The sequence below is a fragment of the Festucalex cinctus genome, chromosome 16 (assembly GCF_051991245.1).
Source record: "Festucalex cinctus isolate MCC-2025b chromosome 16, RoL_Fcin_1.0, whole genome shotgun sequence".
In the NCBI taxonomy this organism is placed as follows: Eukaryota; Metazoa; Chordata; class Actinopteri; order Syngnathiformes; family Syngnathidae; genus Festucalex; species Festucalex cinctus.
In genome coordinates, this window is record NC_135426.1 from 14,437,188 (window position 1) to 14,464,994 (window position 27,807).

At 41.7% G+C, this 27,807-nt stretch overlaps 3 protein-coding genes across 14 annotated transcripts in view; all 3 read left to right on the plus strand.

The window, feature by feature from the left end:
* The window catches only part of LOC144003322 (protein phosphatase 3 catalytic subunit alpha), a 45,792-nt gene extending 31,702 nt beyond the window's left edge, over window positions 1-14,090 (plus strand). For 2 of the 3 annotated variants that reach the window (XM_077499450.1, XM_077499452.1), the window contains exons 9-14: window positions 2,349-2,474; window positions 2,559-2,630; window positions 4,103-4,187; window positions 4,454-4,551; window positions 8,073-8,102; window positions 12,447-14,090. In XM_077499450.1, coding sequence (XP_077355576.1) covers window positions 2,349-2,474; window positions 2,559-2,630; window positions 4,103-4,187; window positions 4,454-4,551; window positions 8,073-8,102; window positions 12,447-12,646 — 611 coding nt within the window. In that variant the 3' untranslated portion in view covers window positions 12,647-14,090. The remainder of the gene's footprint in view (window positions 1-2,348; window positions 2,475-2,558; window positions 2,631-4,102; window positions 4,188-4,453; window positions 4,552-8,072; window positions 8,103-12,446) is intronic. The other variant, XM_077499451.1, reaches the window with a different exon arrangement.
* Window positions 14,091-15,920: 1,830 nt separating this feature from the next.
* Window positions 15,921-21,189, plus strand: rcor2 (REST corepressor 2). Its single transcript, XM_077500367.1, has 14 exons — window positions 15,921-16,274; window positions 16,431-16,586; window positions 17,225-17,281; window positions 17,558-17,638; window positions 17,747-17,799; window positions 17,885-18,046; window positions 18,173-18,297; window positions 18,361-18,427; window positions 18,497-18,736; window positions 18,808-18,885; window positions 18,970-19,027; window positions 19,238-19,305; window positions 19,404-19,553; window positions 19,676-21,189. The coding sequence occupies exons 1-14, from the start codon at window positions 16,127-16,129 to the stop codon at window positions 20,012-20,014; spliced, it is 1,782 nt and encodes a 593-aa protein (XP_077356493.1). The 5' UTR covers window positions 15,921-16,126; the 3' UTR covers window positions 20,015-21,189.
* A 777-nt stretch (window positions 21,190-21,966) lies between these two features.
* LOC144003798 (uncharacterized) lies at window positions 21,967-27,664 on the plus strand. Of its 10 annotated transcripts, none has more exons than XM_077500374.1 (16): window positions 21,967-22,184; window positions 22,265-22,462; window positions 23,007-23,051; window positions 23,311-23,337; window positions 23,793-23,951; window positions 24,353-24,521; window positions 24,644-24,737; window positions 25,207-25,266; window positions 25,433-25,497; window positions 25,569-26,097; window positions 26,176-26,236; window positions 26,306-26,370; window positions 26,444-26,503; window positions 26,995-27,063; window positions 27,139-27,193; window positions 27,291-27,664. In XM_077500374.1, the coding sequence occupies exons 12-16, from the start codon at window positions 26,347-26,349 to the stop codon at window positions 27,389-27,391; spliced, it is 309 nt and encodes a 102-aa protein (XP_077356500.1). In that variant the 5' UTR covers window positions 21,967-22,184; window positions 22,265-22,462; window positions 23,007-23,051; window positions 23,311-23,337; window positions 23,793-23,951; window positions 24,353-24,521; window positions 24,644-24,737; window positions 25,207-25,266; window positions 25,433-25,497; window positions 25,569-26,097; window positions 26,176-26,236; window positions 26,306-26,346; the 3' UTR covers window positions 27,392-27,664. The 10 variants fall into 10 exon arrangements, 7 of the variants coding, with proteins under 7 accessions (XP_077356500.1, XP_077356495.1, XP_077356494.1 ...); XM_077500369.1 differs by having other exon boundaries at window positions 23,793-23,837; window positions 23,911-23,951; window positions 26,444-27,063; XM_077500368.1 differs by having other exon boundaries at window positions 23,793-23,837; window positions 23,911-23,951; window positions 26,444-27,063; window positions 27,139-27,664.
* The last annotated feature ends 143 nt before the right edge of the window (window positions 27,665-27,807 follow it).

The following is a 27,807-nucleotide window of genomic DNA, read 5'->3' on the forward strand; positions in this document are numbered from 1 at the left end:
TTCTTCCTGTTTTGTTTTTTGGAAGCCAGAACGGATTGATGGAGCATAAGTTAGGTCAAAGTGAGCCCTTCCTGGCATGTTGTCATTTGGCTTGGCGGCAGGTATGCTCAAAGGGGGATTCATTCCAGGCAGCCCCCCCACCCCCTGACAGAGGAGTATTCCCCGCTACAGATGCCTGCCCATCTGTTATCACTTTGGCCATTAGCAGGCTTCCCTTCTGTTTCCTGCAGCCACGTTTCTCTCCTTTGATACCGCGTCACACAAGAATGAAGAGCGATGGTGTCACAGGGGACAGCGACTGGACCAAACTTTGTCTCAGCACCCCATTGATATTTACCGTGACACCATGATGTCACACACAATGCAATAATGGAATGTATGGTGTTCCACAGGGTTCAATTCTGGAGCCTCTGCTGTTTTTATTTTATCTGCTGCCCCTGGGTTCCATCTTTTAAAAAAAGAAAAGACAAAAAAAACAGCGTTGGTTGTTTTGATATGCTCTTATAGAGTTGAGGTTGAGTGATGGGAGTCGCAGTGTTCTAAATGCATGATTTGCAATGCCAAATTAAGCAATTCTAGTCCAGCACAACTAATCTAGCAAAACTAGGAACACTTGCTTAAGCTGCATGAAGATTGGGGAATACAAGAAAACAATGATTTCTGAATTCAAGGTAAAGAGAGACAGATTCCTATATTTTGAATTTGAAACAACAACATATTTTTCATTAAAAAAGGGTTTGGTGAATGTGCATAGGAAACTGGTGGAAGAACTACTGAAATGAAGCAGCAGTTGTGATTCAAAACAAAAACAGTTATATAATACTAATTATGACATTCTGCTCAGTACATGCAACAGTATTATGAGGTGGCCATTCTGCTTTCAAATGATCACTAACTGTTAGTTCCCATTCTAATGAGTTTGAAAACCGTTGCCTTAGAGCACGGTTTTAACACCGCAAAACTAAACCAGTGCAACCTGATCCTCGGCGGCCTCTGGGACACATGCGACGCGCATTAAGCCAGGCCAGGATGTTGGGAATCTCCGCGGATCACAGCAGCAGTATTAACAGCGGCCCGTTACCGGGGAAACAGGCTCGAGGCACTCCCGAATAAATAATTAATAAGAAGGCGTAGCCTTTCGTTGTTGCCGTGGCAGCAGTCTTGGCATCAGCTACCCCACTGAAACCCCCCCCCCCCCCCAACTCTTGTTCTCAATGTCGGCTCAGCAGAGACCCCTAGTGGCTGATATGTGGCTTTAAAATTAGCAGCACGGGCCCTCCTACCAAGAAGTGACATTTGTTTTTACAACATCCAAAATAAACAGCGGGACATGTTTGTTTTGTACAGCGCAGGTTGTCGGCGGGTTCGTGTTCCTTTAAAGGGAATCCGCCTTGAGGGAGCGCTGACCTTAACGTCTGCCTCCTCACCAGTGTCCATGGCTGCATTCAATCAAACGCCGCCTTGATGATGTTAATGCACAATGTAATGTTTATGCAGTGGCTACCCACGCGTTCAATCGCCTTCCTGCGTGCGGCCGCATGCGGCGTCATGTGTAATGCACAAGTGAAACAAAGCTAGCGAATACTTTTGCTTGATTTTGCCATTTTCATCATGCAGCTATTTTCATTATCAAGGACATGCTGGTATTTGATTACCACTTTTAATCAGACCGATACTAGAGTCATCAACTCTTTATTTACTGATACCAGGTACCAATGCCACTCGTAATTTGTTGCATAAATCCCCCCCAATGAATTGCATGAAATTAATGGCAATTTTCTATTCTAACTTAACTCCCTTCAAATTCTTTAAACATAAAATGAATAACATCTATGTAGCGTGGGTTCACCGTTTTTGGCAAGGGACCACTTGGTAATTGATTTGACACACCGGTCAGGGCAATGCTCAACTTAGCAGGATGCGTTTTGACCCCGTTTTGCGTGCTAGTGAGGTGATAGCCTCCTGAGAGGCCAGATATGATGACTTGTTATTCCCACCACGGTGAGGGGAGTTGGGTGGGGTGGGAAAGTCCCCTGCGTTGACCCAGCAGCGGTGTCTGTTTACGCCCGATCTGGACTGCCCGTTCTGCAGCATTTGGCATCTCTCTTAGGCTCCTTAGCACCCTCTTGTGCTCCCTTAATCATGACTGAGGTCACATACTACATACTAGATTATCATTGGAGCTATTTAGGCCGTGAATGACCCAAAACAAACACACGAAAAAAACACTTTCAATCTTGAGTGAAGGTTGAGGCTGAGTTTTACAACACTTTAGCATTCAGGAGAGAATAGATTCTTTCCCAAGCTAGTTTCAACATTTTAAAATGCTCATTGTTTGTTTCCTGCAGCGGCCGTGCTGAAGTACGAGAACAACGTGATGAACATCCGACAGTTCAACTGCTCGCCTCACCCCTACTGGCTGCCTAACTTCATGGACGTCTTCACCTGGTCGCTGCCCTTCGTCGGCGAGAAGGGTCGGCTATATTTCCTATTCGCCACATCATTCTTTTTATACAGCTTGATGAGATTCAAAGACGTCTACTTCTTCGCCTCTGCAGTGACTGAGATGCTCGTGAACGTCCTGAGCATCTGCTCCAATGACGAGTTGACGACTGATGATGAGCTGGATGGTAAGCGACTGCGAGTTGGAATGTATTGCGATGCGCCCACAGGTGGTCAAGGATGGAAATCTTATTCACCTCTTGGTGGATCTTTTCACTCTTACTTAGTTCATGCTTTTGTGTTTTTACATGGTCCTCTCCTAAGAGCTGTCACTCATAACTCATTTTCCATGTTTGCCACAACAGTATATTTCAAATCACAAACGCTTTTTTTTTCCCCCTTTCATATCATCATTTCCTCTCTCACTCATGCCGTGATGTCCTTGTTTTTACTTCATCTAATTTCTCTTCTCTGTTTTCCAGAGTTTTTGTGTTCAAGGCATCGCTTTTCTTTATGCTTGTCATGCTCTCTTTGCTTCCTATCCCCTTCCTCTTCGCCGCCACCGCCTCTTTCATGCCGCAGCCATCCACTGAACTCTCTATCCCCTTTTTCTTGTCTCCTCTTCTGGGGGTGTTTCATGAGAAGGACAGCTAATATATCCCCCCAAAAAAGGTACAAACACGAGCCGTGCCAGTGTGTGCAGCAGGTTTGTCAGGTGCTTGTCTTCTGCTTTTCACAACAAAACTAACCTGTGATTGAGGCTCGTCATTGTGCCTTATTGTCAGGAAAAACAGGAAATGTTTCAATTAGGACTACAGTGGTGCCCTGAATAGGATTTTTAAAATCAATTGACATGATCAGTTTTCCTCATTGGAATAAATTGAAATGCTGTTCATCAGTTCCAGCAGCCACAATTGTTTTTGTGTGTTTTGCATCCCAAAGCATAAGAAAAAGAGAATGTAAATAAATACGTAAACTTATTTTATAAAGCGTACTGTACATGCAGCCTTAAAAGGGGCGTGGCCTAGTGAGTGACGCCAGGAACTGGAGCAACTTAGTCTGAACGTTAATGTCCGTAGCAGACAGCAGCTACTTCTCATTTTGTACATGTACCTGAGGCTGAAAAGGCGAAGCGTGGAGAGTCTCTGTCACAGTAAAAAACGGTCAGTGAGAAAGGCAATTATGAATATATTTTCCGTTCTTTCTCATCTTTTTGTGTTATGATACAGCTATAGCAGCAAGTGCAATCAGGTTCGTCTTGAAAATCGTGTCATGTTTGTAGTTCAATGAAAAAGATAATATAGTCAGTATGTATATGAGGTACCTCAAAATGTGTTTCCCGGTACAATACTGATTCTTTTTTCGCAATTGCCCAGTTCAGTCTCTTTGGGTTTTGTCGCTCTGATTTTGGCTCTGTCTCAACACAAAGCAAAAAAAAACTTTTGACTCAAGGTCCCACTGTATATATAACTCCGATGTTTCAAAGACACTTTCCACGAGTGTCAGGGATTGTGATTGATGATGTAACACCCGTGGCATGTATGCGTCGTTGCTGTGATGTGTGGCTCAGTTTTGAAAACCCGTTAGGTCATTCCGCAACTCAGAAGCGTGCCTGCGTACGTCATCAGCGGCTGATCGTTTGTGACGTCTGGCCCCGCAGGTGCCACGGCTTCTGCACGCAAGGAAGTCATCCGCAACAAGATCCGCGCCATTGGGAAGATGGCCCGGGTATTCTCTGTGCTCAGGTAAGACCCCTTCTGGTGACAGATAGAATGCATTCTGATGAGGAGGTGTCATGGTATAAAAAACTTTTAGTTTATACGTTGGGGTCTAACCCAAGGAAAAAAATTGTAATTAGATTTTACGCACAAGTAAACCATCATGAATTAAATTCCTCACACTTACACGTATACTACGATTACTGTATTTACTCTCAAACTACAAAAACTCAGATTTAACCAAAAGTAAGGATGCAAGTAAGTGCCATACTGTGTATGTGTTTGTACATCAGAGAGGAGAGTGAGAGCGTGTTGACGCTGAAGGGACTCACCCCGACGGGCATGCTCCCCAGCGGCGTGCTGTCTGGCGGCAAGGAGAAGCTGCAGAACGGTAAGCTCGCATGTGCGCTACCGGAAGGCATCCTCGCACACTGACAGGTCCCACGCCCGGCACCCGGCGGGCAAAACCCTGCGGAAAGAGCTAGATTAACACCCTAACCATGTCTGTGGAGATGTCATTTGCTAAGATGTGAAAGTCTCAAAGGAGCAAATAGTGAACGTCAGCACAGCAGTTCTCCTTGTCTGTTCTACTGGTTGGCTTTCAAATATCATCTATCTCTTCTTCTTTTTTCTCTCTCCCTAGAAACTGCAGGTATATTTGGTTGTGCAAGTATTCCGCTATCCCCCCACTTCCACCTCCCTACCCTCCTCATTTTGTGAGACCAGTTTAGACGTCCCCTCATATGTTGAATTCCAAACAGCTCCACCAATTTGCCACAAGAAATAGTCATGTTCTTATTTGAGGAAGAAAAAGAAAAGAAAAAGACAAGTAGTAGTTTGGATCTCAGCAGTAAACAAATGTAGATGTGTGTTGTGAGTGGATGGTTGGGAGTGGACAAGCAGTTGTGAATGAAAGGGGAGGTGACTGCCTTTTTATCCACAAATCCAAGCAGGAATCCGCTCCACTTGGCTCTGCTCTCTTAGGATCTCCATGACTGAATGGTCAAAACATTTGCAAAAGCAGTCATGTGGGGCAAAAAAAAAAAAAAAAGTGTCCTGAAAATCTAGTCTAAAACGGGGGTTCTCAAACTTTTTTGCTTCAGATTTTTTTGTTGTTGTTACATAATCCAAACAGCAATTAAACATAACCACGCTCACCTATAAATGTCATAGGGATTTAAAAAAAAAAAAAAAAAGCCTATTTTTGGAAAACAAAGTTGTGTAATGTTACAACAGCAAATTCATGTTTTATTTTGATGAAAAGTTACATTCTGAAAATTAAAGTCTTTTTAAAATGTAAAATTGGGAATGTCATAGTTGTACTGTTTTGATATGATATTGAAAAATGATCATGGAAGCAAGGGCATAATGTCGTATTTTAATAAGTGATTTTAAAAATTAATCTCTACTCTTTTAATATTACACCTTTTATTCGTGGTGTATATTCTCTGAAATATTGTTGAAAACAAATCACTGAATTTGTTTACATTTCCTTGTCGTAACACTCTCAAAATACATTTAAATTAGTCTCTTTTTTTTTCCAATTATAAATCTGATAGTACATATCAACATCTTTTTCAAATAATCACCTGTCATTTTTTTTTCAGATTTTTCATTTGCATCATGATGATTTAGACAAAAATAATATTTTTTTTGCAAAAAATAAATAGGCAATTATTTTAAGTGGGTGACAATATATTAAACTCAAAATGTGTATTGGCCCATCGCAAGCATTTTATTATTATTTTTTTTTCAAACATGTCATTATTTTATTGTAGTAGTGAAACCCCTCACTTGGACCGGAGGAGTGAAAGTTCCGGGAGTGATAGGGATGGCTCCAGGATTGATTTCTCTCTTAGAGCTAAAGGAGCGCTGAAAAAACAATTTATAAATATATGTTAGAATATCAAATAAGATTCTGGAGAGGCTTTACTGGGCTACACAGATTTATAGTTAGAATATGTAGTACAACAAACACAACATTTTAAAGGATTTAAATGGTTATGTTGTGTTCCATTGAAAGGTTTGAGGACCCCCTGGTATAGAAGAAGCAGGTTTCTTCCAACGTAAAAATTCTGAATGTAGAATTTAAAAAAAAAATGCAAATCAAGCCTTTGATGGTCAAGAGAAGTCTTATTTGAGGCAGAGTGAGGTTCTCGGATTCCCGTCGCACATCGGTACGATCACATGACCGGACGCCGACGTGCTGTTCGACATTGTTGACGTCATCATAATCATCCTCGTTCTTCAGTCTGTATTTGTCCCCGTCCGTCGTGCCATTTCTCCGCTCAGTGTCGCGGCAAAGCCAACTCATTGATCGGCTTATTTAGATGAGAGACTAACGGTAAGTGATGAACACGCGGCGGAGGCTCTTGCACTTTTGATGTGGCCTAATCAAAAGATGCGGCGCCGGCCCGCCTCCCGCTCTGCTACTTCACGTGTGAATACATCCACTCATGTTCATCTGTACTTCATGAGAGAACATTTGGCAGGTCCAGGCCAACCCTAACATGTCACCTTCCCCTTTTACAGAAGTCCTTCTAAAGCTTAGGAGCAAACCTCCATGAGGTGCCGGATAGGCCAATTTACCCCACACATTCGCACTTAAAAAAGAAAAAAAACTCTCACAATTATTTAAAAAAAATAAAATAAAATTGTTTTTTTTGTTTTTGTATGAGTATTTTTTTTTGTGACTGAGAATATCTTAAACGTGAGAGGTTATTTTCTGTGTAAGTGAGAAGTTTTAGGTATGAGGGATTTTTGGTGAGTCGAGTGTTTTTGTTGTTTTTTGGTGAGTTGTGTGCTGCTATTTTTTGGTGTGCGAGGGTGTTTTTTGTACGTGTAAAAGATTTTTTGTAGTGTATTTGTTTTTTGGTTTAAAAAGTGTTTTGTGTTTTTTGTGTGAATGTTTTTATATGAATGTTTTTTGTGACAGAAGATTTTTTTCTTAAATGTGTGAGGTTATTTTTTGTGTGAGTGAGAAGTTTTTAGCTGCTATGTGTGAGAGGATTTTTTGGTGAGGGTGAGAGGTTCCATGTTTGTTTTTTACTAATATTTTTTGGTGTGCAAGCATGTTTTTTGTGCGTGTAAAAGATTTTTTTTTTTGTGTACTATTTTTTTTTTTTTTTTTGAATGAGAGGGATTTTTTAATGAGTGAGTTTATTTTTGCGTGTTTTTTTGACAAATGATTTTTTTTAATGGTACATGTGTGGGAGAGCTTTTAGATGTGTGCAAAAGGTTTTTTGAAGTCAGTTTTGTATTTTTATGAGAGGGAAGGGTTTTAATGTGAGGTTTTTTTTTTATGGATGGGTGACTAAATTTTTTGGGGGTGTGTTTGTATATTTTATGTGTTAATGTTTTTGGTGAGTTTTTATGTGTGTGAGGATTTTTGGTGAGTGCGAGATTTTGTTGTCGCGAGTGAGTGGGTTTTTGGTTGATGTGAGAGCTTATTAATGTGTATGAGATGGTTTTTGGTGATTCTGACAGATTTTGTTATCCTTGAGTTGTTGTTTTTTTAGGGGCTCTTGTGAGAGCTATTTTATGTATTAGAGGTTTTTTGATGTGTGCAAGAGTTTTTTTTGTTTGTTTGTTTTATTGTCTGGATGGTTCTGTGTGCTTTTTTGGTGATCGTGAGAGGTGAATGATATTTTTGGCCTGTACGGCACTTCATCTCTCTTTCTCTCGCACACACTCTCTCGCTCTCGTGTCTCTCTCATTCTCTCTCACTCTTGCTCTCTTGTACTCTCACTGTCTCTCTCTGTCAATGTCTCTCTCTTGCTTCTCTTTGCTAACGTGATGAGAAATGTGGAGATAATGAGTGTTGTCGGCATTGGCTGTGCTCATTGACAAAAATGACCTCCTCTTTGCTCACCTCTCTCATTGGTTTTGCAACCCCCCTCTTCTTCTCTTCAGCTACTATTGAAGCTATTGAGGCTGACGAAGGTAAATAACGAGCTCTTGTTTTGCACTGCACAGGGGGCTGTGCAGGATTTTTCATCCATCGCGCTGGTGCTTGAGAAGCGTGTGTGTGTGTGGGGTGTCTGGGCTAGAGCCACGTGTGGCGTCGTGGTAGCTGTGAGAGAGTCGTGCGGACGTAGGAAGGCCCGTGGCCACGCGGGTTTGAAAGGGGAACCACCGCAGAGCGCACCTTTCGACGAAACCTGTTCGATTGGCGAGAAACTGGGGGTGTCCAAGTGACTTTAGGGGCCAAGAATGGCCTGATCATGCATCATCAGATCATAAAAAGAAGCAATGATAGCATGTTTTTGTTTTCAATATTTTTTGGGGGAAATTGAATATTTATAATACACACAACTACTCTTACTGCAGTTGACTGACTAGTTGTGACTTTCTCTATGTGCTAAATCTATATTTCTGTATTCTACTGCCCCCTAGTGGCTAAGATGCATACACCAGAAAGAGCAGCACAATCTCTATCAATCTAGCTAAATTTGTTTCTCTTTTTTTTTAAAGTTTAATTCTTAATGTTTGGTTTAATTATGTCATAACTGTATTGTATTTTAAAAAGTTGAATGTTGCAAAATATTGATATCACACTTATTAATTAAATTTGTTTAAGCTTGTTTCCTAAACACAAAGTGAAGTGGCCTCTTAGTGGACACCCCTGTTCTAAAAAAACAAACAAAAAAAACAGCCAGCATCCTGCTCAGATGCCTCTATCAGTATACGCAACTTCCCCTTTGAAACCACTCAAGCAGTTGTGCCTTGTAATTGCTTTAACGTTCCAACTGGTCCCCTTATGAAACGCCGTTTGAGCATCTATTGTGTATCCTTGTTACTTAGCTTAAGGTTGCACCTAGCCGAGGATATCGGCTAAAAATGCTCAAACGACTTTTCGTATTGCCTCCCTGCTTGGCCACTTGGCCAAGAACAATGTCAACTGTGTGCTAAATAGTAGTTTGCCAAGCTGCTATTTACGCGGTTACTTCGTCGCTGGCCCAGTGGAGCCCTTCTCAGCTTCCTCTTCTATGTGGTTCCTCTGTTGCCCTGCTGTGTCCTGTGCTAATAACCTGCGTCTGACCTGTGCTATGCAGCAACACAACTACCCAACATGCCGATTTCCAGATACAGTGTAGCGAAAGCCGTTTGAGCATTTATTCTATTCTTCATATGTAGTGCCCCACGAGTAGGTATACCGCACTAGTAACGTGTAGTTCTGCTTGTAGGAACCGATTAGTCGACTTTACAGCTGCGTAATGCCTGTCAGAGCCTGAAGTGTAGGAGGATTTTTTTTTTTGTGCCTGATCTTTGGCAGAATAAAATGAAAAAAACAACTATGAATTGCAGCCATTACGTTTGACTTTTTCACAATATTTTCTCCTGTAGTATTTGTCTAACTTTATGACAGAGAGAGAAAAAATATTCTCAGGGGAATGTTTGAATGACCCATTCAATGCATAGATACATCTTGTAATAAAATAAAAAATTGGCAAACATGCCCATTGTTGTCCTTAGCCGCCTGGTTTTTGCTGATTTTTTTAAAATGGCTAATATCAGCCAATTAAATCAATGGTGGGCATTAGGGGTGTTAAAAAAAAAATCGATTCGGCGATATATCAATACAATTCTCCGAGTTCACCTGTAGTGTTTCAGATAGTATTCAGTAGTTTCAGTAGTGCTTGTAGCATGCAGATGTCAACTAGTGCACAATTTTGTCTCACTAGTAACATTAATAGTCCTATTAGTAGGGATGTAACGATATCCAAATGTCACAATATGATATTGTCACGATATGAAGCTCACAATACAATAATTATCACGATATTGCGGGGAGGTTGGCGATACAAAAAAAGGTCACAATATTGGAAAAAAATGGGCTCATACTAAAAAAAGCACACTACTGTGCTTTTGTACATAACAGCAATGTTAGGTTATTATTTTTATGTTGCATCATTATTGTTATTATTATTCAATGTTATGTTGTTAATTCACGCACACATTGAGTTCCTCCACATATTGACTTGCTTCACAGGCATATGACGTTCCCCTTCATCTGACAATTAGTGTACATTTTAAACATAGAAGGGCCAAAACATGCCTAATGAAAATTGAATTGGACTAAAAAACTAGCCACCAGAGGGTGCCAGAACTGCACAAATGCAAATCAACCTGACTTTTTTTTTAACAGATGTGTTGCATTTAAATATTGTGAACAATGCGACGACGATATTGTGGCAATTTTAATATCATGATATCACAATATTGCCCTTATTGTTACAGCCCTACCTATTAGTAAAGGTTGAATCATTAGTTGATGCGTCAGCTTGATTTTGATTCATCAACAATACACTAGTAGGACAAATTTGACAAGTTCGTGTTATTAGTGAGACAAAACTGCACACTGGTTGACAACTACGGCTTACTCGTACTGATAGTGACAAAATTCTATTAGTTAACATTCAGTGCTTAACTAGTAATGTGTAGATGTCAATTAATGCTCAAACAGCTTTCCATCGTTAGACACTTTGAGGACATTCAGCCTTGATGAATGGTGGACGTCACAAAATCTTCGGACATTTTTTTTTTTTTTTATAATTTGACTAATCTGCTTCCCCCGTAAAAGATTTCACGTTATTGTTCCTCACCCGGCGCCCCCAAATTGCTGCATGCTCCAAGCAGACGAGCCAAGTGTTTAGCACCCCGAGTTCCTCTGTAGTGTCTTTTTGTACGTGAGCTCAAGTCTCAACGTGGTTCCAGTTTGTGGACGTGAATGTCTCAGTGGGCTCCACGACTTTTTTCTTTCCTATCCCCCCCCCCGCCCCCATATTTGTCACCAACAATTCCCCCCTTTCTTCCCTTATTGTTTTTCTCCTTCCAGCCTGTGACGTGTCGGGTTCCGTCTGGACTCTTCAGGGTCCTCGGGCGCCTTTTTGGAAATGAGCAGCGCTCGAAAATCCTCCACGCTTCATGTTAAAATGCTCACAAAAGGCGGCCCTTTCACCCTGACGCCAGACGGCCCCAACCTCGCGCTCATAGAGGGATTTCCAAATCCTCTTGTCTGTCCTATTAAACTTGCAATCGGATTTTTTTTTTGTGTGTGTGTGTGTCCAAGCATCAAACCGCTTTGGATGGGCTCAATGGTCAACTTCAATTCAGTCACATCATGAAATATGACGTGACGCCTGTGGCCATTATTCTACACTGGCTTGAAAACAGGCGTTCAGAACATTCTGAGGTTCTCCCATGTGGTGCCCGACAAGATCAAACGCTGCAAATGCAGAAATGATGCAAAAACAAAACCATGCTAACCCATAAAACAAATGCAAAAGAGAAACATTGAAAATACACAAAACCCCAGAATAAGCTGCAAATTATTATTATTATTATTATTATTATTATTATTATTATTATTTTTATTTTATTTTTATTAAATACTTGGCCGGAGTCTTTTACAATAGTGGTACTAGTCCCTTGCTCAAAACACTAGTTACAAAACATTAGCTTTTTTGTTTGTTTTTTTTTCCCAAAAATGCTTTGTTTTAGTTTAGCTTTTATACTTTGTTATTGTCGTTTTGTTTTGTTTTGTTTTGTTTTTTTAACATACGGCGTAATTGTGGGTTACAACATTTTTCTTTAAAAAAAAAAAAAAAAAAAAGGTCACTAAGTATTGTGTAATAAAATTAATAACTCCCAAACAGCAGTTCGACCTAATAAACTGAAATAAACACATTTAAAATAAATCCCAAAAGCTCATATATGAAATTAATTAAGACAAAATAAGTCATTTTGGCTGTAATTATAGTAAATTTTAGAAGCATAAAATGTAGTTTCAGTTATCTTTTTTTTTTTTTTTTTTAATTACTCTTATGAAAGTATTTTTTCCATCAAGGAAAATGTACTTCTGTTTTGCGGACTGAATTTGCATCATATTTTTTTCTCTCGCGCACTTGTTTTGGTATTTCCAGCATTTTTCTTTTGTTCACTTTTTGCTTGTGCTGTCTTTCTGTGATTGCAGCACTTTTCTCCTGCTGCCTTTTTTTTTTTTTTTTTTTTTCCTGTATTAAGCTGTTTTGGGTTTTGCGGCACGTTTGATCTTGTCGGCCGCCGTAGTCCTGTGACATATAGGTGGCCAAGGCAGGCAAAAATCGGTAATCAACACTTTTTGCCACCGGGAATTACCCTGGCATGTATTGTTAAAAACATCATGAACAGGTCTTTAGGGGAATGTTCCAATCGGTGCAGGTGGAATGATGTCATTTCGCTTGTCCTCTCACAGTCACAGCCCGACGGTCTTTTTTTTTTTTCTTTTTTTTTTCCCCTCCCCAGCCATCAAGGGCTTCTCGCCTCAGCACAAGATCACCAGCTTCGAGGAGGCCAAGGGCCTGGACCGCATCAACGAGAGGATGCCTCCACGGCGGGACGCGCTGCCCTCCGACGCCAGCCTCAACTCCCTCAACAAGGCGCTGTCCTCGGAGACCAACGGCACGGACAGCAAAGGAAGCACCAGCGGCGGCGGCATCCAGTAGAAGGCGGGAAGAGACCAGAAAGGGGAAGCGGGGGTTCAGGCATGTATATGGGTCACACTGTGGAGGGGGGGATGTCATGTCACTTGCTAGTCTTTGGATATGCCTTGGAATTATTAGTCAAATCTACTAAGTTATTGCTAAAAGCGGCGGGATGTGCCCGTGTGCTCGCTCGGCCGGACGCCACTCCGCACGCAGTATGTGAGAGAGAGAGAGAGACGCTTAAAGATGGCTATTTCTTTCTTTTCTTTTCTTCTTGGAAGACCCTTGCTCATTTATCTTCTTATTAACTATTGTACGTTTACAAAAACACAGCACTAAAAAAGGACAGAACGTGAGATGCCGTTTTTAAAAATGTAAGGGTGTACAAACTAAGTAAGAACTATTTATTGATTTTTTTTTTGTTCTTTTTTTTCCTCTTATAAAATAGCTCTGAAATGAATTAGGCAGTCTTAAAAAGAATGTTGTGGAAATGCCAAATAATGGAACGTTTTATGGTTATGTACATATTACGCTTACCTCAGGTTCTTTTGGTGTGTGCTTTGACCTGATTTTTTTTTTTTCTTCTGTATTATGGCTAAACAACTCGATAATGAATACCTATTTTCTTGAGTTTCATAACTGGAATTTACATTTACCTATCATTTGCTAATATGTTTGTTTATTTGTCTTTTTTTTTTTTTTTGGAAGGGAAGGTTAGATTTATTAAGGCTTGCTGGAAATGAGTGTTCATTTTCCTGTTTTTAAGTATTACGAACAAAGTAAGAATAGAAAACCTATATTGTGTAAAAAGAAAAAAAAGAATAAAGTGTCTGCCTATGCATGTTTTATAAAAGTCAAAGAACTGAATAAGAAGATCGGAAATATAAATATTTGAACTATATGGCTCTTTAGTGAACATATACTGGAAACATTTACCTGCATATTTTCAATGAACACCACAATGCGCTATGCCTTCTTTTTTAAGATGACAACTCCTGTTTTTAAGCGGCGCTTGTACGTGCACACAGTCATTAAGCATGTTTGACAATTCTTGTGAGGTGTGTGGTTACAATGTGGAGCTCAAAAATGCATGATTAGCCATTGGTGTCATATAACGGGTTTCAAATTTAAAAAAAAAAATGCTTTTGTTCAGTTTTGTAAATGTGCCACAGAAATTGTCATTTGGTCCTTCTATCCTATATTTATTATTTGGAACTCTGCTTTGTATATCAGTTACAGGTTTGATACTGCTCAATACTTAAAAAAAAAATAAATAAAAAAATATGCTGATCTTTTTTAAGAAACTGCTTAAGTGCCCAAGTAATTCACTACACAACATGAAGCCTTGCTTTTTGTAATTTAACTTCAAAACTGTTGGCAGATGAGGCATGCACTTGCAACTATGAAAAAATAGTATTTTATATAACTGTTCAATAAAAATGTGCATGAATTTCAACTTGAACAACCGTGTTGTACTTGTTTGGCATCGACTCCATTATTTCTCCCATTTTTTGATTATGTCAACGGGCTCCACAAGGGGGCGCTCTGACAAAGTCATTTTATCTTATTTACAACTCACATTTACCTGCACATCGAAAGTCACTTGACGCCCACCTTACTGAGAGCAACCAGGAGGACTTCAATGCATCACGTCAATCTATGTTCGAGGAGGAGGAACGCTGGAGCACTCTGGACTTGACTTGAAAGGAGGTGAAAGGGAGGGGAGAGGAAACTGAAAGTAGCACTGGGTTGGAATGAGGGGGAGGGGAAAGAAGGTCTGGGTAGTGACGAGGCAACAGGAACATGGATGGAGGATGAGAGGGACAGGCCTCACGAGTAAGTGCGTCTGCAAGAATGGCAGTATGTGCGTAGCGTGTATGAATGTGTATCGTGCTAAAATGCGTGTGTATGCGCTTGTGTTCCAGCATCAGGTGTGAGGCAACACAAAGGCAGCAAAAAGCCACTAATTGGAATTAGAAATTAGGCATGAATCATAAAACTGTTTATTCTTCTCACTGATTCATAGTGACCCCCCCAATCCTCACACGCTCGCACTCACACTACAAGACCCCCCCCAACGTGTATAGTGCAAGTCTGGACAGCCTGCCTCAGCACAGAGATGCACAGTTGACGCATCCTTCCGCGGACACACCGGAAAATAGTTCCCAGTTGATGGTTTTGTTTGTGCGCAAAACAGTCTTCATCGCACACTTTTGCACTTCAACATACGTGAACACCGTTGTCATTCAAGTCGAATGGGCGGCCATGAGCGACTTTTACACGAACTACCTCTTCTGTCCAAACGGTGAGGCTGGAGCCTGGGAGAGGCACCGGGCGGGCGGCGGATGAGCACCTCCCAATTCCGAGTGAGCTGTGCGGCTCGCCGGCTGCTTCCATTTGTGCTCCACGCCGCCGCTTCGCTTCATTGTACTCAATTGGAGGAATTAAAGCATCTTTTGGGGAGTAAGACTTTATTTTTGGCACGCCAGAGGAGCCAAAACCATCGTGAAAGAAAGAGGCATATATATAAGTTTCGGACTCGGCAGAGGAACGAGGCACGCAAGGTACAATGTTATGTTGACTCAACTCGGAGTAAACGTTACTAATGTAACGCGGAGGTGCTGCTAGCCTCAACGTGCTAAGTGGCTAACGCTAGCATCCCAACTATGTTTGGATAGATACACACTGCACTTGGAAGGAGGTTGCGGCCCCACTTTTGAAATAAATATCCACTTTTTACGAGGCGACGTAACACCGCGAATGGGAAATAAATTGAGTTAGAGAAAAAAAAAATACTTTTTGTTTTTTTTAACTTCCACTAGAATCGGTCGCTACCCGGCGACGTTCAGCTTGCCGAAAACAAAAGGCACGATTTTGTGTTTGACACAATAACCAAAAACAAAACACTTCTCATGTTAAAATGCTTTTATGGCTTAATTTGTTTATCATTCGTTTTATCGACACTTCAGTAATTATACATTAGGTGTTATTGCGAGGGTAAATGAGACAGAGTGTTTATTTCAACATAATTGCGGCTGAAACCACCGTTTCTCTCGTCTTATATATATATATATATATATATATATATATATATATATATATATATTCATATTTTTAAAAAATATTGTATTGATCATTGTGCTCGAGGCAACCACCGGGATAACCGAGGCTACCGCAGTAACTAGCCCTTTAAAAACATTACCATTAAAAAAAATTGGGTTCGTCATTCACCCAAACGTAAACATTGATGAAACGTCGTAAAAGTCGATTTTGAAGTATTAAACAGGACAGCTGTTGCAGTTAGGGGTTTGCGCGGGGTGGGGGTGAAGGTATTATGATAGACAAAGACCCCGTCAGGGAATCTCGCATTGTCCTACATTTCGTTTTTAAACAGTTTTTGAGGTGCTAGCGAACTGGGGGGAGTTTGGCACAGAAGTGTTTTTTTACCCAGCCTTTCTAAATTTGAGTTGTTTGGATGCTATCTAAATTTGAGTTGTTTGGATGCTAGTAGTGTCCTCATGTGACCGAGGAGAAAGAGGAGGAAGACTTGACAGCGTAACAAGACTGCTGTGCATTGTGCACCCCCCCGTCTTGGCATGTTATCAAACTCTCAAGATGAAGTATCACCTCAAAAAATCTAAATGTCCAGGTATACATTTTGAACAAAAATTGAAATTTTTTTTTTGGGGGGGGAATCAATCAATTCAAACGTTTGTTTTAAAACTTCAAAGAGTCAACAGAAATGTTTTGTACTTTTGTAGTTAAATATAACTGATGCGTGTTAACAGAGGTTGGATGTGTGTAGGGTCTGCAGCGGCGGCTGTGTCTCGCAAAGCCATGCCCTCGGTGATGGAGCGCTCCGGGGCCGGCGTCCTGTCCAGGAGCCGAGCCAAGACTGTAACCAACGGCAACAGCCAGCCGCATTCCGAGGAGGAGAGCAGCGATGAGGAGCACGCTCACGGTACACACACTTATGCGGGGGCTGTTTTGAGTGCGAATCACACGCGTGGTTTGAATTCTGCTCGATGACACACACACCTTTTTTTCTCCATTTCAACCTTTCCTTCGTTTTGAATTAACTTAATATTGTACATATCAACTGCGATTGGCTGGCAACCAGTTCAGGGTGTCCCCTGCCTACTGCCCAGAGCCAGCTGAGAGGCTCCAGGTATTAATTTGATATGAAAAATAATGAAGTTATCAAATCCAGACGTACAAAATATTAACCTTTAACTGCTGTAAATAACTCCATGATTCAAGTATCCCTTTAATACATTGTTTCTCAATTGGCGTAGACAGGATCCAGAAGGACGTAATTGTCAGCTGCCCCATACCTCCTGAACAGCATTGACTGTTGCAAAAGAAATTATGATTTTATTAGTGATTAATCGGCAAAACTCCGAGCAGAATTTCAGTGTATTTGAATGAATTGCATTGCAGAGTGTCCAGTTTTTTAATGAAGGATTAGTTTCTCTGTGTCATGCCTGTCTTGTCACAATCCTGTCTGTCCCGCTCGGCAGCATGTTGAACAGCGGTCGCGTTTACCACGCCCGCATCCTCCTCTAAGATCTTCCTTTTTACTCTCTCAATTATCCACAGACAGCATGATCCGAGTGGGAGGAGACTATCAGGCGCAGATCCCGGAGTTCAAACCAGGTAAAAAAAATAACACCCAATTATACTACTCCAGCACTGACATCACTTGCTCCTAGGGATGCCACAAGATGGTATTCAGAATGGCTACAGGTTATTAGTAGCCAAGGAGGTCAAGATTAATCGCATTTCAATCTGGAAAATTTGATTTGATACTGCCCGGTACTGTTACATTCCTAAAACTGACGAATGTCATGACTGTGTCGTACGTTGATCGTCAAAACTCTGTGAGCTGGCAAGCGTTTCTCACAGCGTCGTGAAATCTGCTTTCAATTGCAGACAGCCCAGGCCGTTATAATGAGAAGGACCAGAGGAGCATGTTGGTCTGGTGTCCCAACAGTCAGCTGTCGGATGCAATGTGTACGTACTCACACTTTGACCATATGCCGCCCTATCCTTAACTCTTGGTGAGTATTCGCCGCATCTCTCTGTGCATCTCTCTCTGTCTCATTACGTTGTCGCATGCAGTGGACGAATACATCCTGATGGCCAAGGAGAAACACGGCTACAACATGGAGCAGGTAGAGTAGACCGGATAGTGGTTTCACTGTTGTATCAGTGAATGCGTGAGCACCAATCAGCGTGCCGTGTAAACGCTACTGCCAGGCCCTGGGCATGCTGCTGTGGCACAAGCACGACGTGGAGCGCTCACTGGCCGACTTGGCCAACTTCACGCCGTTCCCCGACGAGTGGACAGTGGAGGACAAAGTGCTGTTTGAGCAGGCCTTCAGCTTCCACGGCAAGAGCTTCCACCGCATACAGCAGATGGTGAGACGCCACGTGATGTGATGCATCAGTGCTTCCTTACTTTTTACATATATTGCAAGCATTTTTCATTCACTAAATCTCTCTTTTTACATTGAGCAATAGTCATTATTTTATTTGTGATGTTAGCTTCCAGACAAGCTGATCTCCAGTCTGGTGAAATACTACTACAGCTGGAAGAAGACAAGAACCAGAACCTCCGTTATGGACCGCCAGGCCAGGAGGCTGGTCAGCAAGCGGGAGAAAGATGACAGGTGAGAACAAACGGCGTTTTTGATCAACAACAAAAAAGCGAAATGAATTTTCTTCAAATGTAGCAATGATGACCTGGAGGAAGGAGATCCCGGCAGCGACAGTGACTTTGAGCTTGACGCTAAGAAGGAGGTGAGCATCACACCACCAAGCTAAAATGGTCCCAGAAAATGTATCAAGTGAGTCCCTGTGTCCGCACAGGCGGCCAAACAGAACTCCAACAGCGCCGCCTCGGACAAGGTCATCCCCGGTCGCTCCGGGCCGATCAAGAAGGAGACCATCGGGGCTCAGTACCGTCACCACCCGCTCCGAGCGCGCCGCCGGCCGCCTAAGGGCATGCACCTGGAGCAGGCCGACATCACGTCCCTGTCCGCCTCGCACGACTCGGGTGTGCTGACGATAAGACAGCTGGACACACAGCTGGTGTCCCTCAAGCGACAGGTGAGCGGCATCCTGGAACACCGCGTCCGTCTTTTGTGTCAATTAAACATGCTCTTGACGTCCTCTTTCAGGTCCAAAGTATTAAACAGAGCAACAGTAGTTTGAAACTGAGCCTGAGTGAAGGTATCAACATGTTCAGACCCACTGAGGTACATTTTCCCCCCTCCCGCCGCTATACCCCGCTGAGAGGATGTCACCATTTCCTCCTAACTGGCACTGTTTCTCTTTTGCAGCCCACCCCCAAGATGAACGCTCGTTGGACTACAGAGGAGCAGCTCCTGGCTGTGCAAGGTGAGGATGAGGAGAAATAATATATTCAAATGAGTAATATCTTAACGCCAACACATAGATGATAACGTTTAGCGTTTGTGCCTATGGAGTTTACAATTGTATGTATGTATGTGCTTTAAGTAGAAACCCATTAAAAACAATCAGTGTGCAGGTAAAAATAAATAGTGGGTAAAGTCAATTCCCGTGTTTTTCTTCATGTATCCCTTTCAGCGATCCGCCGTTATGGCAAAGACTTCACAGCCGTTGCTGAAGTGATCGGAAACAAGACATCCGCTCAGGTGAGCTTTTTTTTTTTTTTTTTTTTTTTTTTTCTTTCTTCTTCCTCCTTTCTTTTTCACACACACACCGTCACTATCGGTCTTTGCCACGCCCACAGGTGAGTTCCTTCTTCGTGAGCTACCGCCGCAGGTTCAGCCTGGATGAGGTGTTGAGGGAGTGGGCCGCCGAGCAGGTGGCCACCCAGGACCTGCGGAGGGGCGGTGAGGAGATAGTGGCCCCAACAGAAGGGGGAGCAGAGGAGGAAGAGGTGAGGAATTGCCACTGGGGGAGGGGGGGAGGGGGAGTAATCAATCTGTATTAAATATAAGTACACAATACCATCATTGCACCCCGGACATAAAGTTTATTGTTGTTTCCTCCCCTTTTCAGGCCAAGATGGAGGACTCCCCTTCAGACACAGCCGGGAACTCCTCACCCCATTCCTCCACCCAGACCTGCTCGTCCCTGTCCCAGCCTCCCCCGCTGTTGCGCCCGGCGCCGCCCTCGGCACCGCCCAGCCTCCTGCGTCAGCCCCCGCCACTGCAGACCCGCCCGCTGCAGAACCGGGCCCCTCACAACCATCCACCGCCGCCCCTCATCCGGCCTGCTGTCACCTCCTCCGGAAGCTCCGGCCTGCGGGCTTCTCCTACCAGCTCTTCGCCTTCCGCCGCCATGCAGATGCCACCGTCGTTGATGGGGATCAAGGTGGAGCAGGCCAACTCGCACTAGGAGAAGAGATAAAATGGTCGAACATTTTCAGTATTTTCCAGAACGTTTCTGGGACTTTTACGTAGGAAGTTATGTTGGATATATTCCAAATTGGAAACTTTCTATGGGGAATTAATCAGGATTGAGAATGAACACTTTTTTTTTTTTTTTTTTTTCTTCTCCCCCCCGCCACCAGTTTGTGTTGTATTTTTAAATTTTCCTTCTGTTTTTCTCAGCATTATAGAAAAATCTCAAACATTGAGTTTCCTGTTTGGAGCCAACCTTCAATTTTTTTTATTTTTTTTGGGGGGGGGAGAAGAATCATTGTTTATCCTTATTAGTTCCAATGGAAAGTTTCCCACTTTGGAAATTTGGAACCTTTGAGCCACACAAAATATTTTCACAGCATCTTGTGAGAACTGTGGTCCAAAATGTCAGCTCTTAACTGTTTGTATTATAGCTGCACTGTTACACCTACCTCCAGACCACTGTTATTCAACACATATTTAATAGCTCACCAAACACTACCCCTTGAAGTATGAACAGATTTTGCTTTACAAGTGGAACCCTCGAAGAGGAAAAAACAGGCACAATGTTGAGTAGTTTTGAATAGCTGAGGTGAAATTTTTCAGGATTGGTTGTGGAGAAAAAGAAGAGCGATAAAGTTAATCGCCTTCTTCTTTCAGCCAAGTCCTACTGGTCTGAACTGGAGTGGGGTTTTTTCTTTAACTAGACTTAAGATCTTTGACTTCTGAGCGCTTTGATAAATTAGTTTAGGTTGTTTATTATTGACTAAGCACTAAGGAGCCTTATGTGTGTGACTTGATTTGTGAGTCGACTTACCTCGTCTCCTACAACGTAATCAGCCAAAGTCAGTTCTCGCTTTAAAAGCACAAATAAGGAGAAAAAAAAGACTTTGACTTTGTCATGACAGCTGCTAATGTGTTTTGATACAGGAACCTCATCCAAATTGTTTTCATTGGTAGCATGTTTGGTTGGTTAAGGACTAACCTGCCAGAGTAGCCTACTGGCATCTCAAGTCGCTTCTGTTTCTATACACGTTTGGCTTTGATTCCTTTCTTACGTTTACTTTTAATTGGAAAAAAAGATCGTGCGTTCTGTATTTGAGAAATTGTTTGTTTCCATGCGTGTTTTTTCTAGAATAAAGAAATGACCAGTTTAGTTTTATACAGTAAGCAGTGATTTTGTTTGTTGCATGTAAACATATACATATATAGAGAGAGAGAAAGAGAGAGAAAGCGAGTACTGTAATGCTTTTGCCCACTGAGCCAGGGGATGAATTTAAGACGTACAGACCCACTCGATCTAGGTCTAACGATTGCATATAATGACGAGCTTTGCTCACAACTCCACAATGTGGAGGGCAATTTACTTGTAAATGCACGGATTATCGTCTACATTGTTCACGCGACCAAACAAACGGATGACGTGAAGGTGGTCTTTTATTTTGCGATGAGACAGTTGATTAGTGGTTGAGGTAGACGCCACCAAGCACCAACAATGTCTTGTTTGGCCTTTACATTTTTTTGTGACGAGAATGCCCGATTGTTAGTTGCTAACATTTATCACACGAAAGTTTTCCCAAAATAATGGACTGAGAACTCAGAACTGTATGGAGTAAAATAACGTGTAAAACAAAAACTATGACGGTTTGATTGTTATAGAAACAAATATCTATTATTTTAATAATTTAATATTTAGCGACGTGATGTCGAATTGGGAGCTGAAACACGACTTAGAAAATTAAATTCAATGATCAGGTGCTTAAATACATCCCAAACATTTTTAGTGGAAAACGGAAAACGTTCATAATCATCAGATCATTAAGAATGACCAGTTGTGTTCTTCGGTTTCTCAAGTGTGAGTTATCGAGACTCTGTCCCATCCAATATGGCGGATGCGCTGACGTTTCGCTGCAAAGGGCCAACCCACCAGAGAGAGACTTTTGGGAGTTATGAAGTTGGGTCGTGGGTCCACAGCAGGCTGTTTTTCCCGCCACAAGGTGGCGATAGCTCCCGCCTGAGGCTGCTGGGCGCTTCCGGTTTGGGCCTAACTTCCGCCTTATGTGTTGGCGGGAAATGTTTGCAGGCCTTGGCTCCTCCGGAAGTGCGGCCGTAATTAAAGTTTGAACCGCTTACTGCTAGCGTAGCACAAATAGACGCTGGCCGAGGTAATTTCGTTTTAACACCTGATGCTTAATGTGTGCAAAATGTGCTGTTTTGGCTTAATTTTCGAACATTTCTGTTTCAGGCGTCGAGATAATTAGAGACAGGTGTGCCCATTGGTAGTGGTGTGGTCAACAGGTGAACAAAATGGCCACGTCATGGCTCGCAGCAAAATGGCGACCAGCTCGAAGCAAGCACACTACTTTTATTTTGCAGATGTTTGTCATTGTTTTATGGTTGTTGCAGGTGTTTTACCACCAGAGGAACAGGAATGGTGTTAAAGGTTTGTGTTATGTAGGTCTTTCACCCCCTTCACATTTTTTTTCTTTCCTTTTGGAGGGCCTTAGGTTTGCTGTCTGTAAAAAAAAAAAAAAAAAAGAAGCAAACCTCGGGTATTCTAATCTATTGATTCTCAACCTTTTTTAAGTTGTGTACCACCCTGAGATTTTTTTTATATTTTTTTTATTTTTTTTTTTAAATATAAAGCCAAGTACCCTCTAATCAAATCAGTGCAAATCATTTGGGATTTTATATATCTCAGTACTGTGCCATTAGTGTCTGGTGTTAACTTTGGAACGTCCATTAGTAATTGTTCTAAAACTGAGACAAAAAGATATTTCAAATTTATATAATTAGCTTAATAAGAAATCATTTTGCACACAACAAAGTGTCCTCCTTTGGGATCATAGTACACACCTGTTCTAAAAAAATAATAATAATTTAAAATCTAAACAAAACAAAAAACTTAATAATTAAGAAGACATGACATTAACTGTCAGCACTGAATATTGTATTGCTGCACTGAACTGAGTGTTTTTGCATTTTAGGGAGACATTGGGCTTGTGCTTCACTGAGGATCTTCATTTTTGGTGGTATGTATGCAACTGCTGTGATCAAGCTCTTATTTTGCATTGAGGCAATATAATCTCATGTTACCCAATTTGAGAACCACTCTTCTAATACATCGTGCTAAATATTTTTGACATAGTTTTTGTAAAGTGTTAAATGTTGTACAATATAAATGTTTTATTTATTTACTCTTCAGTTAAATGATTATACCTGTTTTTTGTAGTCATCTGCGATTTCGTAAATGTTGGAGTCTTGTTGAAGTTTGCTGTTCTTGTATTGCAGAGGCAGTGATGGATCAAATGCACGAGGGTAATGTGTACAAACACAAATGAAGTTGGCACACAACTGATGAATTTGTATTTTTTTTTTTCCCCATCAATTTTGGAACCAAGCGACACAACAGACGTGACGTGACTTGACTTGACGTTTGTTGGTGTCAGAACTGCATGAGGGATGCATCTGAATTGTGGCCAGGAGGGGGCAGAATATGGTTCTTTGTGGCATGCCTCAGTTGTTTTCTTAGAAAGATCTGGTTGCAATCAGGGCAGGTATGGAAAGTGTTGGGAGAGCTGATGGTTGGTATATGCCGGTGCAGTCAAGTGTTTGCAAGATCTTGCTGGAGATGGTCTGCGGTAGTTTAGTTTGTCTGGATCCAGAGTGTTTTTGTTGGTTTGATGGCAAGTTGAAAGCTGGGGTACACAATGTAGGTAGGATTTTAGGAAGGAGTCCATCATATTGATAAACATTATTTTTGTCTGTTTCAGGGTTGTATCAGCATCATCATAACAAGAGGACCTGGACCAAGATGAGTACATGAACACATTTCAGTGATCTGCTCACAACTGATTTTATTTTATTTTTTCCTCTCTCTCTGTTTTGCAGTGTGCATATTGGATGATGAATCAGATGTGCCAAAAAGCCAGGTAAAAAAAAAAAAGTACACAAAATAGTGTTTAGGAATGTAGGGGCAAAATAATGTGCTTATTTTTTGGCAAATGACAGCAGTCGTACTCTCCACCCAACTGAGTTGTACATAAGCTATAGGTGATTGGTCGATCCTTTGCTGGTGACTTCTAAAGGTTTCTTCATATGGGCTTTAGGTCAGGGGATGCTGTGGGCTCAAGAAGCCCTTTGGATTGTTTTTGTGAATAATGGGCTATACAAATGTACTTGGCTGCTTCTTGCAGGGAAAAGGAGTCGGAGTCCGTCGAGCCGCAGCAGCGTCAAAAGTGCAAATGTGTACTAGAGGGGTAGAATGAATGAATGAATGAATAAATATATATATATATATTTTTTTTAATTTTTTTTTTTTTTGTGTGTGCAGTGTGGGCTTCGAGTGACGACGCCATCAGCAACATGAATTACCCCCACCCCCGTTTCAGGCTGAAGAACAAGAAATGTACACAAACGGCCCGGAGACCAAGATGAACAGCGTCATTCCCCCCAGCAATGATCCCAAACAGAAGTGTGGAAGCTGCAAACTCGTGTAAGAAGTGAGTTTCACGTGAAACAAATAAATGAATTTTTCCTCAATATTCTAATTTACCTCCCAGTACTTTGTAGGCCTGGAAATTCATAGGCTATCACCAGTAATTGTAAAATATTTGTTTTGCAGGCCTGGACCACGAGCCGGTTGGGATTGAAAGCCGTGCAGGGAGAACCAGTCGAGTCGATGCTCCAATCAAATAAGCAAGTGGAACAGAACTATGGTACTCGTGTTGCTTTTGTTGTGTGCATTCTGCACTGAGAGACTAGGTCAAGGTCTGACGTGGACCACTTCACCGGTGGCGGTGCTACGGAGGTTTCTACATTGATTTACAGGGCCAACAGAAGGAGTCCACCTGTGGAGTTTTGTGCTGTTTGACTTGGAATTGTATGTAACTACATTGTGTCAAATCTTGTCCACTCAGCATCCTTTGCCGCCTGGATGGACCAAATACGATATAGTCCAATAATGTGCACATTTCCCGTGTGTGAAAAGCTTTTTCCAGTTATTTCAGAAAGTTTTGACTCCCACCCCTTGACTCAAACATGATCAATCTGCAGGGCCCACTGACTAGGAAGGGGATTGGTCCCTTGTCAAGGTTTCTTCAGATGGGGTTTAGGGAGGATGCTGTGGGCTCAAGAAGCCATTTGAGATGGAATTTGTGGACAAATGCACTTGACTTCATGTTGCAGGAAGGAGGAGGAGTCCGTCGAGTCGAACCACAGCAGCGTCAAAAGCCCACAGTGACAATCGTGAGTTTTGTGTGCTTGTTTTTCAGCGTAAAAGTCGAGTCTGACAAGTAGTTTGGGTGCTGAGCTTTCTTCCATTTGAGTTGACATGAGCAACGCAGACTTTCAGTGAGGACTTCATCACATAGCGCAACACAAATACAACTTGCAGTATTTGTTCCTGTTTCAGGTTGAACTGAAGAGAGACCAACAAATGGACCGCAACTCCAGATGAACGGCTTTGCTGCCCTTGAGGCAAGTGTGCAATTATTGCACGTTAACATGGATGACAATACATTAACATGAGTCTGTTTTTTGTCTTGCAGTGTTCCCAGACAAAGGTGTGGATGCGATGTTGAAGAGCAGAACAACCATACAGGGAGAGTAACTTTTGTTATACTTGCTGTTTTTGTCTCCACTCTGTCACCAACTCACTGGGTGTGCACCAACTCACAGTGACTGCATGCTTGTCCTTTTTGTCCTGAGCTGTGTCCAATCAAAATGATGAGGCCTGTTTGTACTTCTATGAAATGTCTTATTTTCAACAGGATTATTGTTATGATTATGGATGAAACTGAAAGATTCCAGTATGTATGTTCCAAATGTGCTTTTCAAGGACAAAGAGTAGCTCTACACATCAAATGAAGAATCTCGCGGCACAGGGAGAATATGCGGCATGAGTGAATGGTCAACAGGACAGAACATAAAATGTTCTCAGCAATCACTGATAATACAGCACTTCTCATTCATCAAGAAGACAGATGTCACAGACAGGACGACATCTCGCATTGGCTCAGCGGGACAGTCAATACGATATTGTCCAATGTGTGCATTTATGGTGTGTGAAAATCCATGGTAAAGTTAAGACTTTTTGCCAATATTTTTCTAAAGCTTTGACTCCCACCCCTTGACTCAAACATGATAAATCTGCAGGGCCCACGGGCGAGGAAGGAGACGGCCAGCAGCTTTTTTTGAGTTGACATGCGCAGTGCAGGTTTTGAGTGAGGTCTCCATCATATAGCGCAAACACAAATGCATCCTGCGGTATTTGTTCTTCTTTCAGGCTGAACTGAAGAGAGACCAACAAATGGTCCGCTGCTCCAGATGAACTGCTTCGCCTACCTTGAGGCAAGTGTGCAATTATTGCACGTCAACATGGATGACAACATAGTCAGATGAGTCTGTTTTCTTTTTCCCGCAGTGTTCCAAAACAAAAAAGGTGCTTGTGGATGCTACGCTAAAGAGCAGAACACGAACCATACAGGGAGAGTATCTTTTTGTTCTACATGCTGTTTGTCGTCACTCTGTCACCAACTCACTGGGTGTGCACCAACTCACACTGACTGCATGCTTGTCCTTTTTGGCCTGAGCTGTGCATCCAATCAAAAATGATGAGGAAGCCTTTTTGTACATCTATGAAATGTTCTTGTTTTCAACAGGTTCATTATTCTGGATTAAACTGAAGCTTCCTTTTTACTTCTGTATGTTCCAAATGTGCTTTTCTGCTTGAATTAAAATTGTAATATTTCAAGTTGTCAGTTTGAGACATTGTGGAGGGAGTAAATTACATGCATGATGCATTTAATATTCCAAATATAGGACTGTCTCAGAAAATTTTGTTAAAGATGGTGGTGTTTGGGGGCCGAGCAGCGTTTTCATTTGAGTTGACGTGCGCAGTGCAGGCTTTGTGTGAGGACTCTATCGTTATTCAGCAACATGAATGAAACCTTTTTTTTTTTCCCCTTCCCGTTTCAGGCTGAAGAACAAGAAATGCACACAAACGTCTTGGAGCTGAAGATGAACGGCTTTATAGCGCCTGAGGCGAGTGTACAATTATTGCACGTCAACATGGATGACAACACATTAACATGAGTCTGTTTTCGTCTGATCACAAAGGTGCTTGTGGATGTTGCGCCCCTTGAAGAGCAGAGCTACCAACCTGACAGGGAGAGTATGTCTTTTGTTTTACTTGCTGTGTGTGTCTCCACTCTGTCACAAACTCACTGGGTGTGCACTGACTGCATGTTTGTCCTTTTTGTCCTGAGCAGTGCGTCCAATCAAAACGAAAATGAAGCCTCTTTGTACATCTATGAAATGTTCTTCTTTTCAACAGTTTTTCTTATTCCGGATGAAACAGAAGCTTGCTTAACTTCTGTATATTTCAAATGTGTTTTTTTTTTTTTTTTCTTTTTTTTGCGCTTGCTAGAATTAAAAATGTAACCTGTATGCAAGTTGTCCATTTGAGACATTGGTGAGGGAATACATGTATGATGTATTTAATGATTGCAAGTATGTACAGTTTCACTGAATTTTGCCAAGCCTGCTGTGTAACAAAACAAAACCATTTACAATGAAGCAGTAAACATGTTTGCCATTTTTCAGAACAAACTTATTTTGACAAAATAAAAATCGCCTGACTATACATGGTCGTTTTTTTAATAAAATAAACAAAAAAAAAAGCATATAACAACTTTGCTTTCTAGAATAAAAGAAATTTGTACTGTAAATAAAAGCATACATCCTGATGATATTGTTGTAAATTGAAGTTGTGAATAAAGTGAGGCT

What these genes read in the sequence shown, in the direction of transcription:
- rcor2 (XM_077500367.1), top strand. Translation starts at nt 16,127, where the DNA reads ATGCTAGTAGTGTCCTCATGTGACCGAGGAGAAAGAGGAGGAAGACTT. An exon ending in GCAGCTCCTGGCTGTGCAAG is followed by an intron (nt 19,028 to 19,237) that starts GTGAGGATGAGG and finishes TATCCCTTTCAG; the next exon opens with CGATCCGCCGTTATGGCAAA. An exon ending in GGGGAGCAGAGGAGGAAGAG is followed by an intron (nt 19,554 to 19,675) that starts GTGAGGAATTGC and finishes TCCCCTTTTCAG; the next exon opens with GCCAAGATGGAGGACTCCCC.
- LOC144003798 (XM_077500368.1), top strand. Translation starts at nt 22,327, where the DNA reads ATGGCCACGTCATGGCTCGCAGCAAAATGGCGACCAGCTCGAAGCAAG. An exon ending in GATGGATCAAATGCACGAGG is followed by an intron (nt 23,338 to 23,792) that starts GTAATGTGTACA and finishes TGTCTGTTTCAG; the next exon opens with GGTTGTATCAGCATCATCAT. An exon ending in GAGGACCTGGACCAAGATGA is followed by an intron (nt 23,838 to 23,910) that starts GTACATGAACAC and finishes TCTGTTTTGCAG; the next exon opens with TGTGCATATTGGATGATGAA.